Source organism: Glarea lozoyensis, assembly GCF_000409485.1.
Source record: "Glarea lozoyensis ATCC 20868 chromosome Unknown GLAREA5, whole genome shotgun sequence".
Taxonomy (NCBI): Eukaryota; Fungi; Ascomycota; class Leotiomycetes; order Helotiales; family Helotiaceae; genus Glarea; species Glarea lozoyensis.
Window position 1 is genome coordinate 373,236 of NW_007361000.1, and position 12,008 is coordinate 385,243.

General features: G+C 46.9%; 3 protein-coding genes across 3 annotated transcripts; 1 reads left to right on the forward strand and 2 right to left on the reverse strand.

Moving 5' to 3' along the window:
* Positions 1 to 128: 128 nt before the first annotated feature.
* On the reverse strand, positions 129 to 2,785 carry GLAREA_04322 (alpha/beta-Hydrolase; the record flags this gene model as incomplete). The annotated part of the gene is made up of 5 exons (XM_008086699.1): positions 129 to 904; positions 967 to 1,045; positions 1,144 to 1,170; positions 1,238 to 1,403; positions 1,860 to 2,785. 5 exons carry the CDS (start codon positions 2,783 to 2,785, stop codon positions 129 to 131), a joined length of 1,974 nt encoding a protein of 657 aa, XP_008084890.1.
* An 827-nt stretch (positions 2,786 to 3,612) lies between these two features.
* Positions 3,613 to 6,038, forward strand: GLAREA_04323 (P-loop containing nucleoside triphosphate hydrolase; the record flags this gene model as incomplete). Its single annotated transcript, XM_008086700.1, has 2 exons — positions 3,613 to 5,742; positions 5,811 to 6,038. 2 exons carry the CDS (start codon positions 3,613 to 3,615, stop codon positions 6,036 to 6,038), a joined length of 2,358 nt encoding a protein of 785 aa, XP_008084891.1.
* Positions 6,039 to 7,373: 1,335 nt separating this feature from the next.
* On the reverse strand, positions 7,374 to 10,067 carry GLAREA_04324 (Concanavalin A-like lectins/glucanase; the record flags this gene model as incomplete). The annotated part of the gene is made up of 5 exons (XM_008086701.1): positions 7,374 to 8,238; positions 8,290 to 8,361; positions 8,414 to 9,574; positions 9,631 to 9,890; positions 9,936 to 10,067. The coding sequence occupies 5 exons, from the start codon at positions 10,065 to 10,067 to the stop codon at positions 7,374 to 7,376; spliced, it is 2,490 nt and encodes an 829-aa protein (XP_008084892.1).
* Positions 10,068 to 12,008: the final 1,941 nt, after the last annotated feature.

Consider the following 12,008-nt stretch of genomic DNA (forward strand, 5'->3'; position numbering starts at 1 on the left):
AATGAAGTCATGGATTTGAATTCTTCGAATTTCTAGATCTATATGCTGTCTCACAAATCAATATATACCGCCTTATGAACCTCTACCTACCTCTTGACTATATCTACCCTTTCACCATCCACCATCTTTCACGCCCCCTCCCCCCTCGTAACCCTCTCCCCCCCCTCAACCCCCTCCCTCACAAGATTATTATGCCACCTCCACTCCTCAAGCATCGCCACATGACCCATCCCCTCCACAATCTCCGCCCGTCCAGGCTCCAACCACCCAATCAGCTTTCTACCATGCGGCACACTGATCATCCTATCACTCGTCCCGTGCACAACCGCTATCCTCTCCCTCCCCACTAAATCCCCTAACTCTTTCAGTTGCGCCGGGGACTTGTAATGCCATCCCGCGGCTATCGCTTGCAGTATAAACCCCTTTTTGCCGAAGAGATTAGGGTCGCTGCGTTTTGTCAGTTCCTGCGCAGCGAAACGCTCGAAATTCGTCGCGAAGCTCCTATAGAAGCCGTGAGGTGGGAGAACCACGCCCGGCGTCGCCGCCGTCGGCACGACCGTCTCATCCTCGGCGTCCAGCCAGCCGGGGGAAAATAACATCAACGCGGCGTCGGTGAGAGAGCGGTCCACGGATTTCGGAATGAACATGTTGATCCTGTTCCACAGGTTTTCGAGGAAGGAGGTTGTGTTTTCGATGCAGGCGGCGGTGGAGATGAGGTTTAAACTGTTGATGCGGGTGGGGATTAGTAGGGCGAGTTCTTGGGCGATCATGCCGCCCATGGATACGCCGGTGATGTTGAGTTGGTGGGGAGAGGTCCAGTTGAGGTGGTTGAGGAGCTCGAGGAGGTCGTGGGCCATTTCTGTGGTGCTGTAGCGGAGGAGGGGTTTGTCTGATTTGCCCATTCCTGATTCTTGTTAGATTTTTATGTGGATGGGATGAAGGGAATTTAGGGAATGGGTTGGTTACCCCGATTGTCGTAGATTAAACTCGAGTATTTGTCCCCTTCATCATGGCCGAATTCTAGCGTTTGTCTTTGCCATGCCGTCTATTCTTAATCAGCACACTTCTTTTCACAACCAGGCCCCCCCAAGCATCAAGCCACACCCACTCGCACCTCCCCCCCTTCTATTGAAACTCACATACCTTGATAGTACCCAACCCCATAATCCACTACTTCCCAAATCATATCAGTCACGTGTTTCTCAAATCTCATACCCCTAGTAATGGCCACACATACAACTAACTTAACATCCCCCGTCCCATGAACCTCCCAATCAATCATAAACGGGCCTCCTCGCCCCTTCGCCACCGGCAATCGCCCGCTTTGCGAGGGCGTGAGGTTCCATACTGTGTCTGGGTAGGCTTCGAGCTCTTGGACTTGAGCGGCGGTTGGTCGTGGGACCCTAGTACTCTTTAGTGATGGGTTTATTAGGGGGGGGTGGGAGAGGTATTTACATGGTTTAGATGAGTGAAATTGAAAAGGAGAATGATGGAAGGGATTTGGAGAGGTTGAGAATATCTTGAATGAAACTCGGAAACGGATTTTGTTGCTGCCGAGGCAAGCACGTGAGATTTGGGGTGGATATTGGTCGCTTAATTTGGTGGGATGGGGACGCGTCAGTTCTTCTACTGTTGAGAATAATTTATTTATCATATGTTGCAAATCAGATGGTGAATAGAAAGTCTCGCTTCCTCGATTTATCCTGTTTTCATGTTGTGCCTTCGTCCAGAATGCAGAGGCCCGGTCCAATTTGAGGTCGAATGTACGAGGACGTTAAATAGGTTCAAACAGTGTGAATAAAATTTCATTATCAGTAGGTCCACGCAAATCAACTTATCCAGGTAGCACATGAGGGTACGCGCCATATCCGCCAGTACTCTCATGGGTTGCATCTGAAGCCTCTGACTTCGCTTTTCTCTTACGCTCCCTCTCCTTTCGTTCCCGCCACTCAAACGCAATCTCAGGCGTCTCCTCTTCGCCATCCTCGTTATCACGAGCCGCATTCGGTCCTCCAGGCTTAAACCCAAGTCTATCATCAGTAGGCTCCTGCATAACGATCTTAGCAACATAGCAAGTCGTCATTCCACGATCAGTAGTCGCAACCGGGATCGTCATGCTGTACTTGAAATCTTTCGATTTGGGTTCCATACACCAGGCTTGGTCGGTTGTCTGAGCTGTGATGATGATGTTGCGCCAGGTCACCGGTCCCCAGTTCCAGACGCCTTTGCCTTGAAGTTCTATGGAGAGGCTTGCTTGGTGATAGGGCTCCGGACGCTCGCTGTCTTTGTCTGAGGTGGCTAGTCTTTGGTTATATACCGTTCCGCCGGTGAAGCCTTTCTTGCCAGCTTTGACACCCTCGGCATTGACGACGAGACTCCAACTATCGACGTACTTATCGTTCAGTCTGTCCCAGATATACTGCGTCGACATAGCATCGCCCGGATGGACCTCGAACTCTTGTGAAAAGTTACCGCCGGGATGGCAGCAGAAGAAGGGTAGGTAATTCCATTCTCCGGGTCTGGCACCGCCGATTCTTTGGTTTGTGAGGACGTTTTGAAGAAGATCCTTGCTCTGTAGGCCGGGCCAGATGGCTGCCAGATGTCCACCTGGGGGTGATGGGGACGGTGGTGGGATGATCAGTGTTGATTCAAAACGGTATATTGGAGCGTTTTCGGGGGTGCGGAAGTCGAGGCCGTAGATGGCTAAGTTTAGGGGGTCCTGTGCGGTTGTTTCGTGGAAGGAGACTGCTGCTGCGAGTGCAGCGAGGGTACTATGATAACGCATACTCCGTTTGTCGCGTTACTATATAGTTTGTAAGTTCAAAATTTTCTGTACTTCTCCTATTTGATACCTTTACAAAGTTGAGAAACAAGTTTCAAGCAAGAATTTGACCTCTTAAACTTTGATTATTATAGGAGCATTCTGGGAACAATGACATTCATCCTTGACTGTTTTTTGTGAATGGGGCAAAGCACAAATCAGAGTCTCAGCAAGTCAATCAACTCTCTGTTAATAGATTTGTATATTTCAAGCGAGCCACTCCGTTAAAACAGACCGATGATTGTCCTTCGGTCAATCACCACGAAAATAAGAGCACTCAAATCAAGCTCTATTGAATATTCATGGGCGCTTAATATCTGCTGCAGCTCCACAAGATTAATTCTGCACTTTTATATTTGCCTTTACTACTTTACAGGCTTGGTAATTATAATTCAAGGCATTTAATAATTCTTTTCAGGTACCTCGAGAGCCCTATATTTAAAAATCTTAGTAAAAAGACTACTGCTCATTTGGGGTATAAATCTTCCTTTATATCAAATTTTGGTGAAGTTGTTGTTTTTCTTCATCTTAATTGTTGGTATATAACGTTACACAAGGTCAATGTCGCGCCGCAGCCGGACCGGAAGCTCCCTTGGCAGAAGACCGCAGTGTTGGAAGGAAACATTCACCATCAATGATAAGGAATCAAACGCACGAACGCTGATAAGCACATTAAACACAAAGCCCCAGTCCCCACATGAAATTTTGAACACCACCAACACACTTCTGATGAGTGGTATCGAGTCTCAGTCACACCATCCTAACCCTAAAACTGCTTAGGAACAGGCAAAATGACCAACGACACCGACACAGCAAGCACTTGGACAGACTCGCCAGTCGAAAAGATTCCAAATACAACGCCATCTCTTGAGGGACTTCAAACTCAAGAGCAGCGGCTTGTTTTGGACACTGTCGCGAAAATTCGAAAATGTGGTCTTGAGGGTACTGTTTCTCTACCTCAGATTGTGGTTTGTGGGGATCAGTCCTCGGGGAAGAGTTCTCTTCTTGAAGCGTTGACTGGAATTCCGTTTCCAAGAGCTGATGACCTTTGTACAAGATATGCCACAGAAATCAGTCTCAGGCTCGAGCCGACGGAGTCTATTAGCATCAAAATCATACCTGATGAGCGCCGTTCTGCACAGAGCATTTCTGATATTCAAGCGTTCCAGGAGACCATTACCGACTTTAATGAATTGCCTCGGATCATGGAAAAAGCAAACACAGTCATGGGAATCCGGAAGAAAGGAGACATCGCTTCTACCACGAACGCAATTGCACGGGACGTACTGAGCATCGAAATCGCCGGCCCTGGACGTCCGCAACTCACCTTAGTAGATATTCCAGGCCTCGTAAGAGCGGAGAGTAAGAATTCAACTCAGCAAGATATCGATATCATATCCGCCATCACTGAACACTACATCGCCCAAACTCGCACAATTTGCCTTCCAGTTATCGCGGCATCTTACGATCACGTACTTCAAGAGATATTGAAAAGAGTTAGGATTCATGACAAGGAAGGCGATCGCACACTCGGTGTCATCACCAAACCAGACAGACTTTCACACGACTCTGGCGCTGAGAACACCTACATTGACCTTGCAAAAAATCAACATGTACTATTCAAGCTTGGATGGCATGTGATCAGAAACAGAAATCACGAAGAAAGAAATGTATCGTTGACTGAGAGGAGTATTAACGAGGACACATTCTTCAGTACATCAAACTGGAAGCATCTCCCAAGTGATACTGTTGGAATCGACAATTTGAGAAGACGGCTAAGTGTTTTGCTTTTTGACCATGTCAAGAAAGAGCTTCCCAGTCTTCGAGAAGAGCTAGAAGAAAAACTGTCTTTGACTCTGAACCAACTCAACCAGCTCGGGATATCTCGCTCTACGGGGGCAGAATGTAAGGAGTACCTAGCCAAACTGTCTCTGCAGTTCTATGAATTGTCTAAAGCAGCTGTGGATGGTCATTATGAGCACAGTTACTTCCGGCAAAACCCTGATCCAGATTTCAATCTCTCTTCATCCTCTACAATCTGCAGAGCTCGTGCTGTTGTCCAGTCGCTGAACACAAAGTTTTCGGAGGCAATCGATAAGTATGGGAAGAAGTATGACATATCTCTCAAAGACCCCGAGGAATTTGTGGATGAGGAAAATTCTGATGACGAAGAAGATGATGAAGACTATGAAAATGAGGACAAAGATGAAAAGAAGCAAGAATCTGATGGAGAGAAAGAAGAGGAAGAAGAGGCTGTCTTTTCCACCTCTTCGCAGCATGCTTCAACGCCTTCGACACCTGTCGAAGCTCTTGAAGCTACCGAAGTTATTCACAAACTAACCAAAAAAGAAGGCATTGAATGGGTGCGAAAAGCCCTTATCCGAAACAGAGGCAAAGAACTAATTGGAAACTTCAATCCTCTTCTGATTGGGCAACTCTTCTGGGATACTTCTGAAAATTGGTACTCTCTCGCTCTAAAACACATCAACCAAACATCCGAAATAACCACCAGCTTTCTCCGAAACCTCCTCAAAGAAAAGTGTCCAGAAGATATCGAGCAGCGAATCTGGAACTCGCGAATCCACGATGTTTTACGGCAAAGATACAACGCGGCTGTTGATGAACTCGATAAATTGTGGGACGATCACAAGAACTATCCCATCAACTACAATCATTACTATACAGACACGATCGCCAAACGCCGCCAGGTTAGGGAACAAGCGGCCCTTGAGAAGGCAATCACGGATGCTTCGCAACCAATAACATGGTCTAAGAAAATCCAGGGATTGCCCTCGGCTCCTCAATCGTCGAATAACGTCAACATTCAACAAGCAGTGGCGAATTATTCCAAAATCATCGATCCAAATATGGACACATTCAGCTGTGAAGAAGTCCTAGATTGCGTCGATGCTATCTACAAGGTTTGTCACTTCCCAATCCCATTTATGTTCCCTCATATGGAACGACAACTAAATCTTAATCGCCTTAGGTCTCCAAGAAAACATTCGTCGCCAACGTAACCACGCAAGTAATTGAACGCCATCTTCTTCGCGGCCTCGAAATGATTTTCTCGCCGATCTATGTGAATAGTCTTGATGCCGCGCAAGCTGAAGCACTGGCTTCGGAGCCGCTGGCTAGTCGACGCAAGAGGGAGTTCTTGGTAAGTAAGATCAAGAAGCTGAAGGAGGGACAGGAGATCTTCAGGGGTGTGATGTGAGATGAGATGTCAGAGAGTCGGCGTGCACTTTTTGTGCGAAGAAGTGTGAGAATTTAGGATACCTTGAGATCTTGTTGGATTGCATGTCTTTGGACGGACGTATTCAAGCAAGAAGATTTGATTCAATAGAAGATGTCAGTTCTATGCTTCGAATAACAGACCAAGTCCCATTCGTTCGCGACCAGGGTCCCTGAAAGGTGGATGATTTGTGAGTAATTGCGAGTCCAATCAAAATAACACACTCGGCCACTCCATGAATATTCTTTATGAATTGAATACATCTCCACGAAAGTATTAGTGATCTACTAGCTAGTAGTTCCAAATGACTAACTAGTACTCGATATAAATATTCATACTGTTAAATTAAATTACTTAAGACTACTGTTACAACTCAATCCTAAAAACTAAATCGTTTTTTTATAATTGCATACTCAACTCTATATAACGCATATAATACTATAAGCCAAAATTGTTCGTATAACAAAAAGCGTCTTTAAAAACATTCCAACGACCAAATCCTAGATGACTTGACCAATCACGGGTTGAACATATAATTGTTGCAAGGTGATTAATTACTTGTTCATTTTTGATTAAGCCACTTTATCGCGAGCTGGTTAATGAGCGAGGGTTTTCGGTCATAGGGCTCCCCGAGGAGCCATATCCACCTCAGTTTTTCCTCCCCCCTTTCAGACATTCTGTTGCACATCGCACCAATGCTACTGTGCCACTGACCCCAGGTATGTTTTCTTCTTTGGACCTTCTTTTTCCCTTCTTCATGCTTCTTTTTACTTCGTCATATTACTTTTTCCCTCTTACCGCTAGTTTTTTAGACAGTGTGTTTTCCTTTTTGCGGCTGAGCTGCTATGGTGGGGGGTTGATCGTTTGCGGCTGAAAGTAAAGCTTGGAAGATTTATGCGCTGGTGAAAAGGGGAATCGAGGGTTGGGCCACTGAGGACGCCAGTTGAGGTAACAAGATAACATGTAGTTTGTGTATTATTTTGGGTTGGTGAGATTGATAACGTTAAAGTGATTCATAGTCTGAAGTACTTATTACTCAGGTATGAATCGAAATTAATGGTGATAGAATAGTTAAAAGGCTCTGCTCCTTATTTAGCCTTCTGCGAGCAGGATACGGACATGATTTGGTGGATTTGACAGTATCCGTTGGTTGGATATTTCTTAGATAGTGTTTGGATAATGGGAGAAAGTACTGCATCACATCAAACAACATTTCTATAAACAACATCTTATTCATTAAACTACATCCCTTCCTCCCCTGTTTACAAACAAAATCCCTCCTCACAAAACCCCTTTCACTTCGCTAAAAAAAAATCCCTACAACATCACCGCAGCCATCAACCCCAACAAAACCATCCCACTAACTTTCAACCCTCCCGCTCCACTCACAGGCACAAACGGCGAACCCGGTGCACTCGAGCCCGGCGCACCAGGTGCAGTGCCCGAAGGCTTCCCCACCACGCCCGTAGACGCGACAATCCCACCGGTCGTAGGCGCCGCAACACCAGTTCCATTGCCTGCTTTAGTCGGGTACACGACTGCCGTGCTGAGCTTGATGACTGGAGAAGAGGCAGCGGAGGGTGCGGGGCCGGGGTATGTGTAGATTGTTGTTTTGGTTTGGATGATTGTTACGGGGGGGCAGGCTGGGCCGTTGCATGGGAGGGACGCAACTGGGGGAGGAATGGAGGTGCCTGGGTTGAGGGTGGTAGTTGGTGCGGTCTTCACAGAGACAGTCCCTGGGATCGACGCAACTGGAGTTGGCTTTCCGGCGACGGGACAGATTGTGGTGTACAGCGGAATTGTGACGGTGGTGAGGGAGCCGTATGGGCAGTTTGTTACTGTTGCTGGGCATTTGGTTACGGTGCCTGTGGATGTGGTGTAGACTGTTGACGTGGTAAGAGCGCCGCCGTTTCCGCCTGCAGGGGTTGTAGTTGGTGTTGAGATAGCGGAGACAGGGCAGATGGTTGTGTAGAGCGGGACGATGACTGTGGTTACGGAGCCGAGAGGGCAGTTCGTCACGGTCTCTGGGCACTTGGTGATGGTGCTGAGGAAGGTTGTGAAGACTGTTGAGGTTGTCATTGGGGTGGTTGTTGGCTCTAGTGTTAGGGTCTCGATGGTTGAGGATGGGGTGGTGGTCGCGATGGTAGAGCTGTTTCCGTAGTATCTTGATGAGGAAGATGTGCTGGTGCTTATGTTAGCTAGTTTAATCGTCGGTGCTTTTGTTTTGACTTACGTGGAAAAGGTCAATCCGCTGTTGGTTGTTGTGGAAGTCAGAGTTGGGTCTGGAGTTGCGACTGTGGAACTACTGAAATGATGTTAGTAAATCGCATAATACTTCTTTGGGATTCGGTACATACGTGGAAGAGCTGGTCTCGCTAGTGGAGGTTGTGGAATCGCTTGTGGCAGAGCTTGAGACTGAAGTGGATGTGCTTGTCTCGCTAGTCGAGGAGTCGCTTGTGGTCGAGCTGGCAGATGAGCTGGTTGAGCTAGTAGATCCTGTGGTGCTCGAGGAGTCAGTCGAGCTAGACACGGAGCTGCTAACGCTGGTAGAACTCGTAGGATCAGCCGAAGTAGAGCTAGAGACTGAGCTGCTAGTGCTGGTCGAGCTGGTAGGATCAGCGGACGTAGAGCTAGAGACTGAGCTTGTGGCGCTGGTTGCGCTGACAGATGAGCTTGTGCTTGAAGATGCGGTGGAAGAAGCGGAGCTTGACGTGCTAGTAGAGGAGGTTGAGGCAGCAGTTGTTGCTGAGCTGGACAATGAGCTTGAGCTGCTCGTTAAGCTGGCAGATGAGCTCGCACTTGAAGAACTGGTGGTAGAGACGGTAGAGCTAGTCGTTGGCTTGCTGCTGGTAGACGAACTCGTGGAAGATGAAGACGTGGTAACAGGAGCCTCATTCAATTGGAACACTTTCAGACTGTTAATCAACCAGTAGGTATCGGCGTATTTTGAAGGGTTCTTCCCGACGTATTCGGAACAAGTTGGGTACAGAATTGGATCGTAGCAAGAAGTTTGCTTCCAGAAAAAGTCCTGACCGGCCCAGTTTCCACAGAAGGTGGTATCGAGAACCACCTTGTGGTCCTTGAAGTGACTATCAATATCACCCTTTCCTTGAGCTGTGGTGAAAGTGGGCAGTCCCCATTTCGATGGGTCAGGCTTGCCGGCTATGATATCAAGTGGAATGACTACTTTTGGGAAACTCCAGACTCTGATGACATCGCTTGTCCATTCCATTGCGTAAACTCCACCACCGACAGCATTAAGTGCGCTTCCGTATGAGCCAGGGTTAATGTTTGTTGATGCGCAACCTTGACCTGTGAATTGAGATCCGTAGTCAGAGCTTTGGGCGTTATCGTCACAGTTGTACGTAGTCTGATCGCCGCTCTGTTGAAGACCCTTTTTGTTACCTGCGACTGAGAATCCGGCGCTGGTGTGGAGGACGTTCAAGCTCTGAGTGTTCTCGTGGATGTTCTCCAGGATATCAATCTCACCCTGTGCAGGATAGTTGACGTCCGAGTAGCTATATGTGTTATCAGTATTGTCGAACCTACCTTATAAGTTAAGGGCTATACTCACGTCCAGAATGCTGGCCAGTTACCGCAAGTACTTGATGGCATATGGGCCAAATCCAAAATGAACAGACCATGGTTGTAAGTCTTCTTCGTCTCAATTCGAACACTTGGTCGTCCAGCTCCGAATGGGTCGTATGTGTTCGTGTGATCGACACCCATAAAATTCTGGCCGTTTATGGTATTAACCAGTTTACTTCCGAACTTCGTCGAGGCTGCGTCCGCTTGGGATTGATACTGAACATATCCTCGGGTAGGATCAAGGCCCTAACAATGTTAGTGTAAGAACGTTACCAATATCCAAACACATACAGTGAAGAAGTTAAACTTGTTGAAAAAGCCTTCTCCCTCATAAGTCTCGTCAATAGTATAGATCTTTGCGGCGGATGCAGCGGAAGCACAGGCAAGCGCGAATGCGCCAACCTTCATTAATTGTAAAGACATGATATTAGTATTAGATAACGAACGTGGTATTCAAAAGAGTGACTAGACGTATAGACGTCAAAAAGATGAGAGGCAAACTGAATCTCAGAAAGAGTGATGAGAGAAAGTTTGGCCTTGGCCACTCATAATGTGGGTGACACCAGCTCTTTTGTTGCGGGCTTTCATTCAGGTACGGGAAACCAAATTACATTGAACCCATGTCAAGCGACGGATGTGGGAGGTCGTCTGTATACGCACCATACAGAAGCGACATCGTGCCATGTTCACCAACACTTTGATAGTTGTGGCTTGAGTTATTCAAGGACGGGGCTCAAAGTGGTTAGAGCGAGATGTGCTACATGGGTCTGATGGTCGTGTCAGCAAATGCAAAATCACGCCGACTGGAAGGTTGTGAACATATATTTCACTGATGGATGTGAAAATGTCAAGAGTCTTGTCCATGTTGGAGTTGGAAAGCGATGTACTCACTAGCAGATCTTTAGGTTCTGCGGTGTAGCACCAAACTTGAACACAGAAGCATGTTTTGGCGTCTTTCCTCATGGTTCAGCCGTCATTGTCTTGGGCAATGCATCTGGTGTGCTGCAGCTGCCTTCCAGTCGATTGGAAGCGCTTAGCGTATCACAAATCCAGATCAATAATCCAGAAGTGGAAGAGGTTCAGGGGTAAAAACATGTTCGTGCTCAAATAAGCGAAAAGCTACGCTTATGCAGGTACGAAAGTACGGAAAAGCCCACTCAAAACAGCCATTTACGGCAAGCAAGCCGACAGCCCTAAGGACCAGACCCCTTTTTTCAGGGGAGAGGATATAGCCTAGGGCTCAACTTAACTTTGGATCTCCTGGGTTCTCGGTATCCTTAGTCTTGAGTAACCTTTACTAGCCTCTTCCACCTGTCAAACACTTCACATTCCTCAAACAATAGCATTTATCTTTAATAAAGATTCTTTTTTTCACCGGAATCATATCCCACCATCTCCGAAAAAGATATATTCCATCTCGGATAGGCGAGCGCCTCGGCCCAATGGCTTACTTGGGCGTGGCGATGGCGCCTTCTGTGCGGCAAAGCGAATCGCAAGGATAAATTTGCATATTCTGGCCAGTAAAAATGATCTGAGCCAGGAACACGGGAACGATATTCCAGGCTTGGACATCTCATGTGCTTTATTCTTGGCAAGGCAACATCCCACTCTTCGCACAACGACAACAAACGGTATCGTCAGCGTCCTGTAGAGAATCTTGTGTACTTCTTCAAACTTAGCGCGAAGAAAATGTACGTTTTAGATATTTCACTGCTGATGAAGCAACGATTTCATCATTTTGATGATATGTCTCCTTGAAGTTGGGGGTGAAAACCCCAAGCATAGGGTAACGTCTAGGAAGACCATAAGGAATTGTTTACACCCCTACGAAGTATGCACGAGTGACTCATTGGTAATTGCATCTTCCAGATTCGAAATACCAACAGGCAAATCTTGGTTAATTCCAATCTGACATGCGCGATTCGCACGATGGGTATGCCACCAACACGCTTATCGCTGAGGTTAAATCAGACTTCATACGGAAAACAATTGCATGTTCGTCGTATCTGCTTTGAGGATTCTTCTTTTGATGTTGTCTTTTCTCGCCGCAATTTATATTTTTCATTCCTTTAGCCTGGTGTCCTGGTGTTGGTTGGTGATAGTTATTGCTGAGCGAGTTACTGACTTGAGTACTGCATCTGGAGTTTTGCAGTTTCACCGGGAATTCTTATTGCCCGATCATCCGTTCACGAGTCGAGAGTCCAAAACTGTCGAAGGAGGAAATATGATAATTATACATCATTTCCCGAAGGCGCTTCAAGAACTTTCAATCGTATAGACTCGTGACCGTCGCGACTCTAGAACCACAACAGCTATCGTAGCATTTTGAAGCCTCCATTCTCATGGTAAGTTTGAACAAGAGGC